Below are 21,863 nucleotides of genomic sequence, written 5' to 3' on the forward strand. Positions count from 1 at the left end.
ATTGTGAGTCTCTTTGTAGTTCTTTTGCATCTATTTGTTATCTTTTTTAATCTCTTTCTGTTCGTTTAAAACTAATATTGATCCCAGCACAATTTCCACAGAACCAATAACCACTCCTGAAGAGAAATAAGTGGAAAGACATGTTTAAGTTGTTAATGAATAACATTGATACGTAATGTGTTATCTTGAGAGGTGAGCTCATATCTGACCATAAAACACAGATAATCCAGCTATCCATCAAGGAAATTATATGGAACATTTCAAACTAATTTTGCTTCATTATGACTCATATGACCTCTACTGAGAATAAACTGTCTCTTTTATTCTTATAATATTTGTATTATTTAAATGATATATTATTATTTATTAAATTATATATTTATATTATTATTCCTTATTTAATTATTTATAATACTTGTTTTGATACATTTATCTTATATCCCACGCATAAAAAATAACCCGATGACGATGTTCTGGTTTCCCAGTCGTCCCTAAACGCACCACAGTCCGTTGGAGTAACCTGCTCCGGTCTGCGTCAACAACCGCTCCGGTGCGTCCGTTTGTTTGTCCGGTTGCATCTTACACGTTACCGAGGAGCAAGACCCACACCGGACCGGCTGCTGTAACCCCATAGACGTCCGGTGAGTCCGCACCTATACCGTGTTTAAATATAACGTGTTAGCGTTGTTAATGTCTTTAGACGGCTCTGTGTCCGATAATAGGCGCATTGAAGCTCGCTTAATTTAGCTACATTCAAATGCACCATTAGCGTAAGTTCAATGCGCCCATTATCGGACACAGAGCCGCCTGTCGCACTATTTCTCCCCCTTTTTTTCCTCCCAACCAAGCCACCACACACTCGTCTTTAGCATATATTCTGTTATTAAAGTCAGATTAATTTACAACACATCCCTTTTTGTTCTCCGAGTCATATTAGAGGATTTAGCTACCCGTGTGGCCAGGGTTTGAGCGTTGTCCGATAATGGAAGCGGGGGCTTCGATAACATTATATAGCTAATCTGATGCTAATGCTTCGTTAGCTCGACATAGCAATGCAAACGAAGCTCTCTCTCTCACACACACACACACACAGTGAAGATGTGTCATGCATCTTTCATGCGTGCAGTCTCCGATGACACACGTTAGCTTTTTTCTTTTTTTTTGCCGTCTTCTCCTCGTGTTAGAGTAGCATGTTTAGCCCGCTTGCTAGCATTTAATACATGCTAGCTAGCCCAGTGCTAGCCTTCACTGCGACCTGAAACAGGTGCTTTATTTCAGCCTTTTGAGTCATACGTATGGAAGCCCATTTTTGACAGCAAAATAATAAGAATTAAAGTTTTTTAATTTTTTATTTGCTGGCGGAAAAAAGTAAGAAAACATTATTTTTATTTTATATTATTTTTGTAAATAAAACATATATTTAATGTTACATTTTTTGGTGATTTTTCTTTATTTTTTTGCTGGCGTAAATGGGCTTCCATACACCTGAGCAATTCAACTCGAGGTTAGCTTTCAGCTCGTTAGCACGCTGATAACATTATAACTTCCTCCACGTGAATGAACAGAGAGGCTGTTTGTCTCATTAACTCAGTTACTGTTTGTTGCTGCAAAAAACTCTGTCAGGTTTTTACCAAAATACACATTTGTTGTGTTTTTATAACTTGCATATTGTATCTTCCTCTATTGCTCCATCGCTGCACCGTGAGACCCCAAAAGCAAGACGCACAATCCACAGTTTAATAAATCAACGACGCAGCTTCAGAGAAATCAAATATAAAGAAAAATAAATAAATAACAAATACATTCATTGATCCTCAGTACAGATGATGTAAACATTTAAACATATACGACAGTAGAAATGTGTATTTATTAAGGAAGCAACTAGTAGTAGAAAGTCACCAAAGTACATTTACCAAAGTACTGTATACAGTACAAGTACCTCAAAATTGTACTTGGGTATTTCCATTTTATGCTACTTTATACCTCTACTATTGTACTTTTTACTTTAACTACATTTATTCGATAAGTTTGCAGTTTTTATGATATATTTAAATTATACGTTAAGTGATACATGATGATGTAATATGACAGCAGTGTGTAAAATAATCAAAATAAACAATATAAAATCATTTATAATAAATACAAAATAATAAAATCTATTTTCATTATTATTAGTGTTTTTTTTTGGACTAGTTGATGATTTATTATCTATAATAACTGCGTTGTTAACCCTTTAAACTTACAGGCTGAGCCTTTACCACAGTAACTGATCATTACCCAGAATCCCTCATCGGGTCGGGTTACCGGGCAGAGGGGGCGAGAGGAGGGATTGGTTGGTTTGAGGTGGGTTAGGGTTTCGCGTGTGTGTGTGCATGTGTGTGTGTGTGTGTGTGTGTCCTCTCACTGTCCATCGTCATGTGTAACACATCCTGGACATTGCTGTTCGGCTGCCAACTCACAAAGTCTCAGATGTCAGATTGTCCTTGAACGCACAACAGAGAAACGATGACGCCACTAAATGTTAATTGTGAGGAATTGATCTCAAACCGTCATCAGGTTATTAAGATATTTATTAAACTGTTTCATGACAGGAGAAGGAGTGACTGTGACATCATGATACTGATGTTAAACAAACAACACAAACATGTTCTCCAGCTGGACTTTAAATACACTCAGTGACTCACACTTTATTTGTCTTCTGGAGCAAGTTTTATTCAAATATATGTATATGTATATATATATATATATGCTCAGTGGGGGACACACCTACATAACACACACACACACACACACACACACATCCAGGATGTATTACACATGATGATGGACGGTGAGAGGACACACGCACACACACACAATACACACACTTAATACACATTAACACACAGACACACACACACACACACACCATGCTGAGCAGGTGAGACCGGTGTGCTGACGAAGGTAAAAACAAAAGGACAACGAGAAACAAGGTGTCACAGAGATTATGTCAAGAACATGATGATGATGATGACAATAGTCTCTCTCTCTCTCTCTCTCTCTCTCTCTCTCTCTCTCTCTCTCAGGTTAAGGACAGTCTCTACCTGTCTGTGTGTTTGCTGAGTCACTCGTTCACCTGCAGTTCTTCCCGTCTGTCTGAGAGCCTCCATCGACCCTCCACAGCATCACTATGGTACAACACTCACACCTCCACACTTAACACCATCACTGATCTCAGCTTTCACCGACTGCTGATGCTGCTTCTAATATGTGTTGATGGATTAGATGCATTCTCTCTAGTGTCCACCAGGGGGCGACTCCTCTGGTTGTATAGAAGTCTATGAGAAAATGACTCTACTTCTCTCTTGATTTATTACCTCAGTAAACATTGTAAACATGAGTTTATGGTCTCAATCTCTAGTTTCAAGTCTTCTTCAATACAGCATGATGTTCATTTAGTAAATGATGGTCCATTTAGAGTCAAACAGACCATAAAGCAGGGGATGCTTTAGGGGCGGGGCTACACAGTGATTGACAGGTCTCTATGTCACTCCTCCTCAGTCCAAATATGGTCACTTCCTGTTCACTGGTTCACTCCATCTGCAGTCTGGACAGAAGCAGGCAGCTTCCACATAAATAAACACTTTGCTGCATCTCTAACTGTGTGTGTGTGTGTGTGTGTGTGTGTGTGTGTGTGCAGAGTGTATGATGTCTGAGAGCAGCTGCTATGGCCTGCAGCAGCGGTCAGAGCAAAGCAGAAAATCTGGAGGGGTTCCATGAGGTGAACTTGGCCTCACCCACCACACCTGACCTTCAGGTAGGTCCACTTAGCTGGAGAGCATATTTTGGGATGTTTGCAGAGTGTCAGGACCCTGTTTCACAAAGAGAGAGACGAGTGTGTTCTCCATCTCTGGGCTGAACTCGAAGCCGCCTCACGTACTTGAGATTCATATAAAGTTGGGTTCTCTTCTGCGTCGTTCCTGCAGAACCAAGCGGAGCAGCGCACCCCCGCCCGTCACAGCGCCCCGCCCGCCTCGCTGTACCGCACCCACTCTCTGGGAGCGCCCCCTGCTGGCCGTCCCACCTCCCTGCGGGCCGACCAGCTCCCCACGCAGCCGGTTTACTCCACGCCGCGGCAGAGCCACAATGGAAGGTAAAGCAAACAGCTCAGTGGTGGTTACGTGAAGGCCTTCGTAATGGTTCCTCTTGGGCTCTTGGAATTTTTCACAACTTTCTAAAAAAAATGATGTTCCTGCCAGTGTGCCCGGCCAGGAGGCGGAGTCCGCCGACATCAACTTCCTGTCTGCGGAGGAAGGGGAGGAGTGCGGCGCGTTGAGCGACAGCCTGTCGCGGCTTCGCAGCCCGTCGGTGATGGAGGTCCGAGAGAAAGGAAACGAGCGGCTGAAGGAGGAGCTGGCCAAGGCCCAGAGGGTAGGACACACACACACACACACACACACACACACACACACACACATATACACAATCAAGTGCGAGCGTGTGTGTGTGTGTGTGTGTAGGACTTCACTTCATCTCTCATGCATTTATTTTATTTGTTATTATTTAAAAAGTGGTCCTCAAACATATTCCATGCTATGATTTGACCTCCATGTGTTTTCATTTGGCGGTTGTTGTTGTTTTCTGTTTTTGTGTTGTTTTCTGTTTATGTGTGTGTGTGTGTGTGTGTGTGTGTGTGTGTGGAAGGAGCTGCTGTTGAAGGATGAGGAGTGTGAGAGGTTGTCTAAAGTCAGAGACCAGCTCGGCCAGGAGCTGGAGGAGCTCACCGCCAGTCTCTTCCAGGTCGGTTCATCCCTCTCCTCCTCCTCCTCCTCCTCCTCCTCCTCCTCCTCCGTCCGTCCGACTCCTCTGCTTCCTGCTTCCTGTTTCCTGTTTCCTTTCCTTCCTGAGGCAGCGGCCAGACAGAAACCGGACAAAACAAATATGAAGACGATTCACACGGGATTGGTTGCTCTGTATTCTTCGGCAGCAGAGATGTGATACGGAGGCGCTGTGGGGTCGATGGGAAGCTGTTTTTTTTAAGTGGATTTCTAAAGATTTACGGCCTCTCAGGTCGTTCTTCTTCATCCTCCATCAAGAGATTAAAGTAGAAACGACTACGAGAGAGAACGTCTCGCTTTGTTTCAGCTCGCCGTACTTTTGTTAATTAATCACTAGGAAGAGTTCTCCACTTATTCAGCGTTGCACTCCTATTACGCCGTTGGACTCCTGATGGAAAGTTTAAAAAGGATCGATGCAGCACTGGAGCCTACATTACCCACAATGCAACTTGACCACACACCAGTCCAGTGAGATATTCAGGTGTGTTAAGCTCGTCAGTAGCAAACTTGTAGTCTTCAGAAACCAACCGACTCAAGTGAGGACGTTTATGAGACTTCACAAAACGCTGTTAGCTGTTAGCACGTTAGCTGTTAGCATGTTAGCTGCTATCTGGGGCTCTGACCCAGGTTCTAACTGTATATGGGAGAATTTCCTGCTTAAATCATAGTAAACTTCATAAATAAACTTTGTGTTTTCAACTGTTGCGCTCTAAGATATTGCGCTGGGTATTTTCTTATTGAAACCAAAACGATTCATCGATTAATTGCCAAATAATCAATAATAGCGACTGGAGGAAAGCTCCGGTGTTGTTCTGACAATGCATTCAAGAAGAAGGGACGACGAGATGTGATTTCAGTCGGACTTTAAAAGCTACGAAAGTGACGTTCCCAACTGCAGTTCCACCCAGTTTTTCCTTTTCTTCTTGTCTCCTCCTCCTCGTTCTTTGGTCTTTTCCCCATAGAAGGTGCTGGGACTCTTATCTGTGTGTGTGTGTGTGTGTGTGTGTGTGTGTGTTTTCTGTAGCCTGTATACATGTATGCAGCAAAACTAGTATTCAAACAGTTCCTTTACTTTGTTTTTCTGATATTTACTTTGGTAAATTGTTCCTTTACTCGTCATCGATCTCGTGTTGATGCTGCTTCACTATCAGAATGAAAAGTAAATCCCAACACAGTGATGAAAAATATGCAAAAATATCAAATCATGTGTGTGTGTTTTTGTTACAGGAGGCCCACAAAATGGTCAGAGAAGCAAACGTCAAACAGGCGAACGCTGAAAAACAACTGAAAGAAGCCCTGGGGAAGGTGAGGACACGGAACACTCGCTCACTGCAAACGCTCGTAGACTGAGCTGCTGTTTAACGTTAAAATAGGACTCAAATACAGGGAGACGGGATCAGGATCTGATCAGTTTTTCCTCCTGCGCTTCAGATCGACGTCCTCCAGGCGGAGGTCCAGGCCCTGAAGACGCTGGTGCTCTCCTCCCCCACCTCCCCGCTGGGCGAGCTCCCCTCTTCGGGAGGAGGCGTGAAGACCCCCTTCAGGAAGGGCCACAGCAGGAACAAGAGCACCTCCTCCGCCATGCTGGGGACGCAGCCCGACCCGTCGGCCACGCAGCCCATCGTACGGGAGTGTCGGGAGGTAGCGCCGCATAATCACTCGTTACTGCTCTCTCTGTGTGGCCTCCATTGTGTCTTCGTGTCGAGCTTTGCTGCGTGACGTAAAAACCTGTGTTGTCGGACGTTGTAGGTGGACAGTCAGCTGTTCAGCGACTTCAAGGCGTGGAAGGAGGAGCCGACGCTCGACCGCGGCTGCTGCTTCCTGGAGAGAGTTTACCGCGAGGACATCTACCCGTGCCTCGCCTTCAACAAGTGTGAGGTACGCAACCGTAAAGACAAAGAGCTGTGGTCCGAACCTTCAAAGTGTGTTTTTATTCAGTCATTCCCATTTTAATCGGAAAGGACGTTTTTTAAAATCAATGAACACATAAATACAACAACCGGACTATTGTTTTAAAGACAAACTAGACCAGTTGTGAACCGTGTCTCGTGTCCTTCATCGTCTCCTCCTCTGCCTCAGCTCGGATCGGCCATCTTGGAAGCCGTGGAGCAGAACACGCTCAGTGTGGAGCCGGTCGGTTTCCAGCCGCTGCCTGTGGTCAAAGCCTCTGCGGTGGAGTGTGGTGGACCAAAGTGAGCCTGCACACACACACACACACACACACACACACATAAATGTAAATACTCTTCCTCCTCTTCATCGAGCTCTCACTCTTTCATCGTCATCTCTCCATCTTCCCTCAATTTCCTCCTCTAGTGGGCGAAAGGACGAGCTCGTCACGTGAGTCTGACTCTCTCTCTCTCTCTCTCTCTCATCAGCATCTTTGAATCTCTCCTCGGTTGCTCCTCCTAACAAACACCCTTCTGACTCATAAACATCCTCCTGTCCGGGTTATCACAGCGATCCCGATGAGACAAACCTTTTAATAAACAGCATCCCTCTCTTTCCTCGCTTCCTCCGAGTCCCAGATTCTGTTCACTTTTTCCTCACGTTGACGTTGAAACCCACAGATGACGCCGCGTCTTTGTCTCTTTGTGTCTCTCTCTGATAGAAAATGTGCGCTGAGCGGTCAGACCAAAACCTGCAAGCACAGAATCAAGTTCGGAGACTCGTCCAACTATTACTACGTGTCTCCGTACTGTAGATATAAAGTGAGCACCGACACAAACACATCTTCAGAGGTTTGTTCTCAGTTGTGTTCGACTCAAACACATTGTGACAGTGTTTTTGTCTCGTTGTCTCTTCTCTTAGATCACAGCAGTGTGCAATTTCTTCACCTACATTCGCTACATCTACCAAGGGCTGGTCAAACAGCAGGATGGTGAGACACACACACACACACACACACACATTTATAAACACCTTGTCATCTGGTTCGTTGCTCATAAGAAACAGACTTCAGGGAGTTTTCCACAAAAGTCAGACTGATTGATGGAAGTCGCCTCGTTATATCCTGGATTCACTCTCAACAAATGTCCTTTTTTTATTTATTTTTTACATGTTACCGTGTTGTGATGGACACGGTTTACATAAGAAAGATGGAGGCCATGTGTCACATGGATGTAGAAAGAGAACAGGAGGCAGCGCCCTGTTCCTTCCTTTTTAAAAGCTGCTCAGAGGCGCATGAAGCACAAAGAAGTTTCACTTCAGAGTACAACGTTAACGTTGGGCCTATAGAGCCTTTAGCCCCGCCTCCCAGCATTCACGTGAACATAACTCTGGGTTCAGTTGTTAGTGCATTCTACAACTTTAAATAAAGGTTATTCAGGTGTTTGTACTTAAGTTCATTCACTTCAACAACCAAAAAAAATGAGTTACAGACGCCTCTGTCCCCATGTAAGTCTATGGGAAGTGTCTTGTGTGCGTCATGTGACGAACACGGAGGTTGTAATTCGACGGTTCGGCCTTTTTCCAACATTCTATACTATAAAATGTTGTGTTTTTCAACATACTATACTTGTATTGAAACCGTTTTTTTGTAATTTTTTGACATGGTCGACATTATTTAATTTTGTATCACTTTTCATGACGTTTTATTCAACACACTATACCATGTACGTCTATGGGAAAAGTCTCTTTGGGACCCATGACATCATGTTAAGTTGTAATTCGACGGTTCGGCCTCTGTAGAATCGCACTAAAGTGATATTTCACATGATAATTCGGGTAATGTTGTGATAATGGTGCCATCACCCACTTAATCTGTTTACAAATCAAAACGGCAGATAGGAAACACAGAGTAGCGGAAAATGTAAATACTTGCGTACTCCGGTAAATGTACTTCGTTAGTTCCCATAACTAAAGAAAGCGTGTGACCCGGTGGCGTTCCTCTCTGCTGTGTTTGTAGCGGAGCAGATGTTCTGGGAGGTGATGCAGCTCCGCAGGGAAATGTCCTTCGCCAAGCTCGGCTACTACAAAGACCAGCTGTGACCGACGGACAGCCCCGCCCTCCAATCACAGCAGACCACGCCCTGAAAGCCCCGCCCTCACCCTCGTCCTGGCCCCCCCCCACCACACCTCCCTCCCTCCTCCCGACGTTTGAGTGAGTGTTTTTGTGCGTGAGAAAGAAAAACTGGTTTTCAACGACCGCGATAACGGACTGAAAGACTGACCGTGGTCTGTTGTCTTTGGTGGGTTTCTGATATTTACTTTATGTACATGTAACACTCCAATATATGAAGACAAGTGGCATGAAAAGAGGAGTTACTCATTTAAATGTCTGCATTTGAACCCATCTGAGGAGCTTTGAGATTTATTCTTTTTCTTTCTTTCCCTCTGAAAATAAATATATAAAAACCTTCAATCGTTAAATCTGAGTTTAACAAAAACAAGTTGTTCAGATTCCTCAATCACAAATAAAGACACATTCTGGACACAAGATGGAGAATTAGAGAATATAAATACAAGTCGTAGTGGCAAGATAATAAAATCATAAATATACAAAATGTACGAGTTAAAATCTTACGAGAAATAATTTTGAAATTGAGAATAAAAAATTATTAAAAAAAATTATTTCAAAAGTAAAGTTGATTTTTGGGGGATCAAATATTAAATACAAGAATATAAATGACTATTCTCAAATTTTGCTTTTTAATAATTACAAATTTTCATGACTCAGATAAAAATTTGCAAAATGTCATGATTTTTTTTTTTCCAACTTTATAATTGTCAAATTTCGACTTGACCTCGATAAATACTGACGCTTGAAACTATCAATTTATTTTCAAATGGACTTTTTCTCTGAAATTGATTGGAAATTAAAATGTTATTTCCATAACTTTGATTTAACAACCTAAAACAGTTCTAGACATGATATTCTAGAGATCTTGTTTAACAGTGTGTTATCTGTATTCAAGTTTTGAAACTTGAAGCTGAATCTCAAACGTATTACAATAAAATGATGACCAAACAATCACTTCTGGTGAAACCAAGTATAAGCTTTTATTTAATTTATGTTGTAGCCGATGAAGAAGGCAGTCTGTGAAATGTAAAGAAGTTTGATGCAAAGATAATCAGCAGATCACGAGTACAAACATTACTGTGAAACCCCATTCAGGCTGGATTCATGTCTCTAAGGGAGTTTAACATGAACGGGTCATGACTTTATAATTACAAACATCAAACATCTCAGTCACAGACCAAATCCTAAATATCTCAATTACAAACGAGCACACAGTGAATGTCTGTGAAGTCAATCCCGTCTGAATGGAGCTTAAAAAATGTATTTTCAACATTGTAAAGTTTGTCTCTGTATGAAGTAAAATAGTATTTATCATTTCTTTCAGAGTTTATGAGTTATCTTGTTGTCGGGGTTGGTTTTGATGAAGCTTCAGGAGACTTAAAGTAAAAAATAAAAACACTACATTTACATTTTCTGCTGTTAAACACGACATCTGTTCGATACTTTGACTGAATATATTTGCGTTCTTTCTTTAAAAGGCTTCTGGTGTTTTTCAGCCTGCTGTATTTAATCAATCAGGACATGTGTAGATAGTACGCTGTGTGTGGGGATGTTGAGTGTGTTTGTATGCCTGTTGTTGTCTAAACTTTATATATACGTTCATTTAAACCTGACTCCTCTGCATCTCTCTCTCTCTCTCTTATTCAAAGTCAATGTCACTCTCCCGGTTTGGTTTAGTGCCTTTTCTCTCAGACACGCTGAAATAAAAACAGTAATACCTCTGGAGACCTGCTGCTGTCCGTGGAGTCTGTTCTTCAACATATTATTCTGTGACTTAGTACCTTTTTTCCACATACGACTTTTGACCAATTTGGAGAAACCAACAGGAGTTCCAGCTTTTGTATGACACTACTGTGAATTTTTATGACATTTTTATGACATCTTTCGACATACTTTTACTTTTTTCGACATGCTATACTACGACTTTTTTGACTTTTTTTGACATACCATACTACGACTTTTTTTGACTTTTTTCGACATACTATACGGCTTTTTTTTACTTTTTTTCAACATACTTTTTTCGACATGCTATACTACGACTTTTTTTGACATACTGTACTTTTTTTTGGGACTTTTTTCAACATACTTTTTTCGACATGCTATACTGCGACTTTTTTGACTTTTTTTGACTTTTTTTCGACATGCTATACTACGGGACTCTATATTAACATCAATATTGATTGGTCCTAAAACATTGTCGATGTTCAAGTTTATGAAAAATGCTTCCCTGATGATGAATATTGTTTCTTGATTTTCTTGCTTTGCAAATGAGCTACAACTGCAGTTTCTCTTCTTGTGCTTGTGTTTTATAATGCAAATAAATTATCCTTGAATCCTTTACTTCAACATGCAAACTATGATTTTTTTATAGTATACTAAAGATTTTTATGATGTTTTTTTAGACACATAAAACTATGAAATATCAAATAAAACTAATCAAAAGTCTAACTTTTCTGACTTTTTTCAAAAAGCTATACGATGACTTTTTTGACTGTTTTGTACACAATTAATTTTTTTTACAGACTATAACATGACTTTTTTGGAGATACTATATAATGACATTTTTGGGGAATTCACTGCACTGCAGACCCTTAAACACACATCTTGACTCAGACTTTCCACAATGAAACATTTACGCCGTCTACTTTGACTTTTTATGATTTCATGGCAGACAATGCTGTCATTTGTTGTGCTATTTTTATGACACAACAGTATGAAGTCCTAACAGCACCCTCTGGAGGCTGCGATGTTAACTACACACCAGCAGATGAAAAACATTCTCATAGAACAAGCATCAGTTATGCAGAGAGTGGACGAGCTCGCTGGGTACGATGGAGTGATGGATGACAATGTTCCATCGCACGTGACCGCGGTGAGCAGCTGAAGTGTTCGTCACTGTTTATCTTCATTATCACTATGTAAGGATATTTATACGTTATGGAAACACACCCGAGTGTCTGTTGAGAAACCAGCTGAGAGCAGGAACACACACACACACACACACACACACACACACACACACACACACACAGTCCGTCTGTCCCTTTCAGTTATTTTTAGTCTAAAGTCAACACAGCGCTGAGCTTAATGACTCTGCTGAATTCCTTTCTGTTCTATTTTATTTAATCTATTCAACAGGCTCTACTGGCACCACTTTTTACATGTTTAAAATATAAATGTATGGAATGACAACATGACAAATATGACGTGATTCTAGCATTACAGCTGGACACGAATGTCTTTGTCTCTTGCACATGTCTGATTGTGTGTTATTGTGGTGATATAAAAGGTCATTTATGGTGCTGTTAGATTGCTGCGAGACAGTCCCGTTCACACGGGAGAGTAAACCGTCTTCAGCAGTGAAAATGTTTTTAAAAGACAACAAATACGGTGATTAAAACCAAACGAACGAGGAGAGCCAGAGATACACAAGTCGGGACTGAACACAAATCTCTGCTCACATCTTAAAAAGTCTCCATCGAAGCAATCAACCCTCATCATCTCCAATATCATCAACAATAGATAAACGTGACGGATCTGATTCATTGCTCTCACCATGACTGAGTGTACAGCAGCGCTTACTGCCTATTCATTCAGGCCATAGATTTCTATATCTTTGTGCCTTTTTTGTGACGCTAAATTCGTACATATTGTCGTTTTTCCATAAGCAATAAGGCCTTTTTGCATCTTTATTGATGAACAGAAGTGACGTAGAGACCTGTCAATCACAGTGTAGCCCCGCCCCTAAAGCGTCCCCTGCTTTATGGTCTGTGTGACTCTAAATGGACCATCATTTACTAAATGAACATCATGCTGTATTGAAGAAGACTTGAAACTAGAGATTGAGACCATAAACTCATGTTCTCACAGACTTCTGTAGAACCTGATCAGAGGTCGTCTGAGCATAACAGGAGTTCATGAGGAGGCGTCTTTGTTGAGTCTGCAGCCGAATGCAAAATGGATGTCGACCGCGAACTTGTTTCTGTTTATTTATACGTCACTTTCATAAACTGTTGTTATATTAAAGACGTTCTTCTTCTTCACTCCTCAGCTGCACTTGTTCCTTCTTTCGTCTTCATCACACCTTCACTTTCTTCTCGTCTCTCTTTCTCACGTACAGTTTTTCTTCCTTCCCTTCATATCTACTTCTCAATCCCTCCTCCTTCCTTTCCTTTTAATTTGATATTAGATAACTGTAACCTGGAGTAACCTCTCCTCTCTTACTTCCTCCTCTCCTCTTTTCCCCTCCTTTCCTCATCGCCTCTCTCATTTATTTTCATTTCTTGTTTCCTCTTTCGCCCTAATTTCCTCTCCTGTTTCCTCTTATCTCCCCTCCTTTCCTCTCCTCTCCTCTCCTTCTCTCGTTTCCTCCCCTCTCCTCTCTCTTCTTCCCTCCAGCTGATCTTCCAAACTTGGTCATGTTCTTCGTTCTGCAGCAAAACACTCCTGAGCTTTAAACAACATCACTCTCTCTCTCTCTCTTTCTCTCTCTGTCGCACACACACACACACACACACACACACACACACACACACACACACACACACACAGTCACACACACACACACACACACACACACACACACACTCTGTGCTCTGGTCTCTACTCCGTTTCTATTTCAGCTCGACTCCCTCAGACGACAGTCATGGCTCTGTGGAGGAGTTACTTACGAGGACTCGCCATCTGTGTCACCGTGCTGCTGCTGGTAAGCTAACCGCTAACTGCTAACTGCAGGCTGGTGTTTGCGTATGAATGATGGCGTGATGATGACGAGCGGTTTGGAATCTTCATCAGCGGTTGCAGTTTGATCGGAAAAGGAAAAGAAATTAAGTTCTTAAAAAAACATGTATTTTATATTTACTTGGTAATTACTTGACTTTCTTTATAAAATACGAAGTGTTATTGATTCATCTACTCGGCGTATCACAGATCAAACACAACAATCTTTAATCGTCACGTGTTGATTGTCTAAATCCAATAATATTACTTTAAACCGGGTTTTCTTTTATGCTTCTGGAGTTCGTTGTCTAAATAGTTTCTTTAAACGCTCTAAAACAACGTTTGGGGCCCCTCAAGGATCGGCTCTGGGGCCACTTCAGATGCTGTGACGCTACGCTGACGATGCTCCGCTTTATGTGTCTGATGACTCACATCGACTGTGTGACGTGCTACGTATTAGTTAGCTATACTTCCGCGCGCCTTCTATTAGATATATGTATATTAAAAGACAAAAAGTTTTTTAATCAATAAAAAATACAAGTTCTTTATTTTTATTTTAAAATTTACTTTTATCAGTCCCTTTTAATCACAAGTGTGGTCCATCAAATGAACAGAGGCTCTCCGTCCGAGACGGACTGTGATTGACCCAGGATCTTTCGGAGTGTCTGCGTGCACTCTGACTCGGATCCTCGGCAGCGAGGGGCAGAATCCACGTCTGCCCTCAGGGTGAACACGGATCAACGGGGCTCTTGTCCCGAGGTCCGGTCTCCCCCGGTGAGTGGCCCCTGGGCCGGAAGTGGTCGGCTAGAAGGAGGAGGGGGGACGGCGCCCCTTTTTTCTTTACCTCTATGTTATTCCACTCAACTGGCTTTAAGTTTTAGCGTTGGCCTCTTGTTCTGGACTGATTTGTTAAAGAAAATCCCCGACGGGATGTCGCTTTCCCCACAAAGTAATAAATCACCAATATGACCCTTTTAACCTTTGGGCAAAGTTATCTGATCTCGCCAGTTTAATTACCTTAAGTGAACAAGGAGTAGCTACCTGGTCTACGATCAACTTCTCAATTTCAATCTCAACAGTCAACTGTACTTTTAGAAATCCTTAATAATTTTCCCGGTGCTCATAAAGGAGAAGCTGTTCTTAATTTATTACCACCTGGATTTAGAGCCCAACAGATATTAAGCTCGTGCAGGTTATCCTACGGATCTCTTCCTCCTTCTTAGAAACAGATGTATGTGGTGTGTGCTAAAGGAGCAATCAGTCGTGTAGCCGTGCATGGATCCTTGCTTACCTGCAGGGGCTGGTCTCGTCCCCGAGGAGGTGTCCCCTCTCCCGGAGGCCGGAGATCACCGATGGACAGGGAAAAGAATCTTTGACGAAGCGCTACAAGTTTACTTATTTATTTTCTGCCAATTACAAGTTTCCTATTTAGGTCCCAATGCATACAAAAATGATAACCAATAAGGTAAAGAACAAAATTGAAAAGACTGAAAAAACCTCTAACACTCAGTGAGACACGGAGTTTACCAAAAAGTCCTGTGAACAACCAAGGCTTATGCCCTCAAAAGACTATACGCCTTTCTTCCCGACTAATGCCTCGAACATTTAAAAATTGAGATTTTTTATACTCTCAAGCGGGGGATCTGCTGTCCCCCTCCTTTCTATCTTAGGGCAAGATCCTCTTTTTGGCAGGTGCCTCGTGACAGCTGTCTTGTGATTTGACGTATGCTTCAACTTGAACTTGCACTTGGTCTGAACCCCGACTTCCTCTTTTCTTTGTAATTAGGTCACAGGACTTCTTGCCTCCCCCCTTGCTCCCTCGTGATAGCTTCTGCACAAACGTATGTTTAACAGTGCTCAGGGTATGACATTAATCCATCTCACTCATCATAGATCAAGGAAGGACAACATCATACAACATATTATCAGTCCTAATACAACTCATAATACAAAATCATAATACAAAATCATAATACAAAATCATAATATCGTTTGTTGCCCAGCCTATGATTAAAATAATCGAGTATTCTTAATATACGTACTCTTTTGCCTATATTAGGCCTGTTCCCTTAATGGGTACGGGCTTTACATGTTTTCTAAGCCTCTATGGATGTACCATTTAATCATCCTAAATCTTGATCAAGCAATCCTAACACAGTGATCCTTTTTGATATGTGTCATGCTTGTGGGTGTGTGTGTGTGTGTGGGTGGGTGTATATGTGCTGAGTGTGAGTTTGTCAGTTGGTGTGTGTGTGTGTGTGAGTGTACATGTGCTGAGTGTGAGTTTGTCAGTGGGTGTGTGTGTGTGTGATCGGCCCCCCTGATAAGAGGAACTTGAACTTGGCCATGGGGCCCAGCCTATGTGTCAGAGGATCTTCTCCCTCAAACCCGACATTGTCAGCAAAACACAAGAACCAATCTCTGTCCGTTCTTACATTATTCTTACATTAAGCAGAACTAGATTCGCCCCAGATTTGCTTAGTGTCTGTTTTTTCGGAGGCACCTTCTTACGAAACCCTCAAGGGTCAAACCCCGAGGCCTTCAGTTACTTATTTTGTTTTTAATAGTTTTTCTTTTACTGTTTTCTACTAAGCAGCCAGTATGGTGTCTTTAATACCACACGGCCCTGGCATTCCGGGGAGAAGCTACTCCCAAATTCGCAGATACTTCATCTCCTTCAACAACTGACTCAATGCTTTCAGACGCTACTTTAGATCGTTGTGCAGAAAACGATGCAACCTTCTCACCTCGCTCTGTGTCTCTGCTTCTAAATAAAATGTTTTGTGTTAATTACTTTATTTCAGATATAGTTTCCTTGTTCTCAATATTTCTCTTTGTGTCATTTCTATATTCTATATCCGCTGTAAAGCACCTACAAGTGCACTCATTTCCTTTCACAATAATAATAAAATATTCAAAATAAAACATTATTAAAAACTACTTCTAATATGTTTAATCTCAGTAACACACAAATACTGGAAGTATTCCATCGTGCTGTGTTTTTCTGCTTCCTGTTGACTTTTTTTCAGATGATTACATTAGTATTAAAATATGAACTTTATTGTTTTATATTTTAGTTTTCACATGTCCATGAGGGATTAAATCTGTTTATTATTGCTGCTCTTCTTTTTCTGCTATTAAACACATTAAATATCGATTCATATCTTTTATTCGCTGTTGCATTTAACTTTTGAGCTTCTACTTACTTTGACCTACTGTTTTACAACTTCTTTACACCTTAAATATATATATATATATATATATATATATATATATATATATATATATATATAATCTATTTATATTTATTCTATTTATCTCTGAAATTGTTGCGCTATGACCACAAATAACTTGAAAGTACAGAAGCTGCACAGATGGATTCAGCTCAGACGAGGTCTTGTTGCGTGAAGATGGTTCAGTGTGCGGATATTTGTGTGTAAACTCTGAACTGAGGAACACGATGAAGTTTAATGTGATGTGAGGCGGACGGCTGATGAGCGTCTCTCGGGGGAAACAACAGTTTCACAGGAATGTTAAAGACTTCCTCCTCCCAGCAAACACTCAGCTGCAGCAGTTTGACCCGACTCTCCACTCCGTCTCTGCAGGTGTCCGGTGTGGTGATGATTGGCGTCGGATTTTCCTCCATCGATGGCAACACACCAGTTGCTGAGGTAACTGTGTGTGTGTGTGTGTGTGTGTGTGTGTGTGTGTTTCACCCCAACAAATACCATTAAAGTTTTACTGCCGTGTGTCGCCTGTTGGTCTGTAGTTTGAGCAACTTTTTCCTTCCAAAAACCAGAAGCAACATAATTACCTTACTGGAGAAGGTGATACACGACATAAATAATAACATATAAAAAAATGAGCATTTTAATGTCTTTCTTAAATTATTAATAAACGCAGAGGAGTGACGTGTACGTCTCTGGTAGCGACCTGTCAATCACTGTGTAGCCCCGCCCCTAAAGCATCCCCTGCTTTATGGTCTGTGTGACTCTAAATGGACCATCATTTACTAAATGAACATCATGCTGTATTGAAGAAGACTTGAAACTAGAGATTGAGACCATAAACTCATGTTTACAATGTTTACTGAGGTAATAAATCAAGAGAGAAGTAGAGTCATTTTCTCATAGACTTCTATACAACCAGAGGAGTCGCCCCCTGGTGGACACTAGAGAGAATGCAGCTTTAACACGTGAAGCTTTGGCTTCGGCAGAACCGGAGGGTTCGGTTTTGATGCTTTTTGTCCTTTTTTGAAGCTGTCCATCATAAATCCTGACAGGGAGAAGGCAACTACGACTCCCAGGGTGCATTTCAGTATAAAGCATCCAATTACAGATGACTTTGAATTACTTTTCTATTGTCCGCTACATGTGTTTAAACGTCGTCTCCCGCTCCCTCCCAGTTGTTTGACCAGTTGTCCAGCAGCGACGGCTTACTGGTCCTGCAGGTGTTCGGCCCCATCACTGTGGTTCTGTCTGTTCTGGGTATCTGTGCTGCGTCAATGGACCTCAAACCTCTGCTGATGCTGGTGAGAAACACACACACACACACACACACACACACACACACACACACACACACAGAGCTAACCTGTCATTGTCTCCTCCAGTTTTCTGCGCTGATATTCGTGGAGTTTGTGGCTGTGATTATTGTCGCCTCTCCGCTGGTTCAGGTTCAAGCTGAGGTGAGTCTACCTGAGTCTGTCATCCATTCTTAGAAGCCACTGCTGCCCCCTAGAGGGACATTTAGGCAGCACACTTCTTCTTCACTTGTCTTTGCCTGTGACCGTATCTTTAGCTTCCAAAATCATTCTGATCCCAGCTATGAGAGAGTATTCATGTTCACACATGAGCAGCCATCAGCAAAGTTTACCTGGATGTTGAAAGCAGATTAGAGGCTGATTTGAATGATCAGATGTTGCTTTTTTTAAAGACTTTATATCAGATTAAAGGATGAAACTCTCTTGGCACTGAATCTGTACTGTTGTGTTGCTCCGTGTTCTGCAGATGAGCGGCGCCGTGGACGAGGTGTTCCTGAACGTGACTCCGCTCCACAGAGCAGAGCTCTACATCCAGAGCGAGCTCAACAAGCTCCAGGCCTCCGTAAGAACAGAGAGAATCAGAGTAAAGATCAACACGTAGAGGAACAGTTCCTCCTGGTGCTGTTAGCCTAGCCTGTTAGCTCTGTTAAATATCTATAGAAATGTTTTCTCTATTCTACTCACTGATCAACTCTTTTATCACAGTTTAACTGTAGATGATTTAGCTTTAAGGATTCAGTTTCAGATATCTAAGTTCCTGTATCATTTGAAGAAAACTGGACTTGTCACGTCTGTTCCTCAGGACTCGTGCTGTGGTTTGAGGAGTTTTGAGGATTGGGAAAATCAACTTCCTGTCACCTGTTTCTGCACACGTCCCGCCTCCGCCCTGCAGCCCAGGTGAGACGGAAGCACAAGAGCATGATGTGAACTGAGAACTTTCTTTGAGACGTTTGGGACAAACATCGACGTCCTTTGAGCTGCTGCAGCTGAAGGAAGGCGGACGAATTCATTCTGCGTTTGTGTCTTTGGTCTCGATTGTGTTCAGTAATAATAATAATAATAATAATAATAATAATAATGTGAATTCTTCTTCTTCTGTCCGGTAACGTCAGCTCAGAGGAGCTCTGTGTGATGGTGAGCCGTGAGCCTCCGACCTCACAGCTCTCAGATAAACTGTGGGTTCACTCCGAGGTAACTCAACCACAGTCTCATCATCACTGTCCTCCTCTTCCTCCTCTTCTTCTTCCTCTTCTTCCTCCTCTTCCTCCTCTTCCTCTTCTTCTTCTTCTTCTTCTCTCTGTTAACGTTCCTCTCGTCCATCTTTCTTCCCTGTCCTGTATTTCCTCATGCTTCCTCTCTGCTGCTGTCACATCACCATTATTATCTATATTACTCACTTCAGATTAAAAACATGTTTTATTGACGTTGACCTTTGACCTTTGACCTGCAGCCCTGCGGCCCCATCCTGAAGAGCTACCTGAGCTTCCCCATCAAACTCAGGATCGGAATCATTTCAGCCTTCGCCACCATCGCGGTAAACACCACGAGCTGTTTCCTCTGTGAATCTCTGAGCTTTATGTCGTTGCTGTAAAACTCAGCACACGGACGAAGGCAACGTAAACATGAAGCGGCCTCGACTGAGCCGCAACAATCTAGTTCATAGAAGTCTTTGGATTACTCTGTGTAGTTCCTACTCTATCTAGATCTATGCATGCATGTGTGGAAGAGAAGACATTTGTCGGTACGTTTGTACAATATTCTTGATCATCTTATAAGTTTACACGAGTGTCATAAGTTTATGGATTTATTTAAAATATTCTAGTTTATGTTCCTATTTTTTACCGGAGTTTTCAAAAGTATGAAAACGTGTTTTAGTTTCTGGAGAAGTTTACGTGTTTCTTTGATTTTCCAGAAGTATTAAACGTGAGATCTGAAGCTGGACGTGTTGTTTGATTCGCTCTCTCCAGTGTTGTCGTCCTCTCTTTAACTCGTCTGTATCTGTGGACGACGTCGTGAATGTGAAAGTATTTCTGACGTGTGTTACAGATGGCGGCCATCGCTCTGTGTCTGACGTTGGGTCTGGAGGAATACTGGACGACGCCCCCGGTAGAAACCACAGTGGACGACTTCAACAGAGTGAAATACCAACCCAAGCCCTCCCTCACCTGACCTCTGACCTCTGACCTCTGACCCCCCCCTCACCCAGAACCTACAGCTCATTCAAACCACCGGTGCTCAGAAGCATCAATAACACTCTGAGGAGCTGACATTTGATTTTCTCAAAACAGCATATTTATATTTGACCGAACACCAGTTTTAAGAAGCGATGAAACGATTTGAAAACCTAATCCAGTCATGACGTAAATAAAGACGGAACGGCAGCTGGTAGCTGAACGTTTGTCTCTTTGAAGAGTGCGTTATAAATAAAGTTTATTTTATCAGTGCTGTTCGTGTGGTCTGTGGCTGTAGTTCTCCTCAGCGGCCACCAGAGGGCGCTGATGACGTAATCAAGCCAAACCCTGCAGCAGGTCTGTGTTTGTGTCACGTGAGCTTACTCTATATATACACAATATATACTCCATTAAAAGTAAAAGTATTATCTGCAACATGCATTTTTAAGTGTTAAAAGTAAAAGTACTCATTATGCAGGAAACAGCCTCAGATATCTGAGTATACATGAGATTATGAGGCACACACACAGTGATTCATACATTTCGGAGGACGTGTTTTTAGGAACATATTTTATTAGGAGGGAGTTCTTGCTGTGGGAGTTGTGTGAATGCCAACATCCTGTTTCAGCCTGTTGCCTTTAAAACTCTTCCCCTTTTTCCAACGAACACCTTTTTGAATTGTGCAACTTGGTAGTTTAACCTCGGGGCACCAACGCACGTTGTTGTTGACTTTTGAAAAGATAATCTGTTCTCTGGAAAGAAACGGGTCATCAGAGCTCTCTCTCATTACTTTATGAATAAAAATAAATGTGTCTGTGCGCGTCCAGCCGCTGGAGCTCAGCCAAAGATGTTGATTTGGGACGAGTCACCACAGGGTGTGTGTGTGTGTGTGTGTGTGTGTGTGTGTGCGTGTGTGTGTGTGTGTGTGTGCTGGGGGCCACAGATATGTCAATAAATGAGATGAGATGAGATATGTCATTATACGACATTCACGTGGTTTCTTGCTAATGTAACGCGTTTGTGCTTTAGACAGTAAACTACATCATATACGGTCAGACTTGTGACAGTTCTGTGCAAAATACTTTCATAAAGTGTGAATGAATAACACCTTGAACATAAGAAAGTTTAAATGTGTTAGATGTTGGCGGTGCTTGTGGACGAAGTGTCTAGAGCCGCACAGAAAGAATACATATTATATTATTTTTTTGGGTTTTTTAAGTTTTATTTTGAAAAATGACCGGATTCTCTGTTAATTGTATCCGCCTGTGTCTCGTGACACATGGAAGACGCTTGTCTCGGTCACGTTACCTCAAACATTAAGCCCGCAAACTAGCGAAAATGAGTAAAACACTTTTGGAGAGCTTCTTTACAAAGAGGAAAAGGCCGCTAAGGAGACAGAAGAAGAGCCGACAACTTCCAAGAACAAAGCTTCATTTAACAGACAATATCAGGAGTCTAATTAAATATCAGGAGTGTAATTAAATATCAGGAGTATTTCTGCCGCTCTGCAGAATATGAGGCGACAGATGAAGATCAGCTGCTGGAGGTTGTAGGTGATGGAGGCCTGAACAGTCTGAGACAACAGCTCTGCT

At 42.0% G+C, this 21,863-nt stretch overlaps 2 protein-coding genes across 3 annotated transcripts; both read left to right on the forward strand.

The window, feature by feature from the left end:
* The first annotated feature begins 514 nt into the window (after nt 1–514).
* On the forward strand, nt 515–11,220 carry rab3ip (RAB3A interacting protein (rabin3)). Of its 2 annotated transcripts, XM_079183596.1 has the most exons (14): nt 515–641; nt 3,066–3,172; nt 3,680–3,796; nt 3,966–4,132; nt 4,239–4,410; nt 4,684–4,779; nt 6,045–6,122; nt 6,249–6,458; nt 6,567–6,695; nt 6,897–7,009; nt 7,134–7,157; nt 7,429–7,528; nt 7,629–7,698; nt 8,725–11,220. In XM_079183596.1, exons 3-14 carry the CDS (start codon nt 3,707–3,709, stop codon nt 8,805–8,807), a joined length of 1,332 nt encoding a protein of 443 aa, XP_079039722.1. In that variant the 5' UTR covers nt 515–641; nt 3,066–3,172; nt 3,680–3,706; the 3' UTR covers nt 8,808–11,220. The 2 variants fall into 2 exon arrangements, with proteins under 2 accessions (XP_079039722.1, XP_079039723.1); XM_079183597.1 differs by lacking the exon at nt 7,134–7,157.
* Nucleotides 11,221–12,679: 1,459 nt separating this feature from the next.
* Nucleotides 12,680–20,543, forward strand: LOC306713774 (uncharacterized protein). The gene is made up of 9 exons (XM_079183601.1): nt 12,680–13,543; nt 17,163–17,228; nt 17,963–18,088; nt 18,170–18,244; nt 18,567–18,662; nt 18,903–18,997; nt 19,213–19,291; nt 19,551–19,634; nt 20,147–20,543. The coding sequence occupies exons 1-9, from the start codon at nt 13,484–13,486 to the stop codon at nt 20,267–20,269; spliced, it is 804 nt and encodes a 267-aa protein (XP_079039727.1). The 5' UTR covers nt 12,680–13,483; the 3' UTR covers nt 20,270–20,543.
* Nucleotides 20,544–21,863: the final 1,320 nt, after the last annotated feature.

This window comes from Pholis gunnellus, assembly GCF_910591455.1.
Source record: "Pholis gunnellus genome assembly, chromosome: 22".
In the NCBI taxonomy this organism is placed as follows: Eukaryota; Metazoa; Chordata; class Actinopteri; order Perciformes; family Pholidae; genus Pholis; species Pholis gunnellus.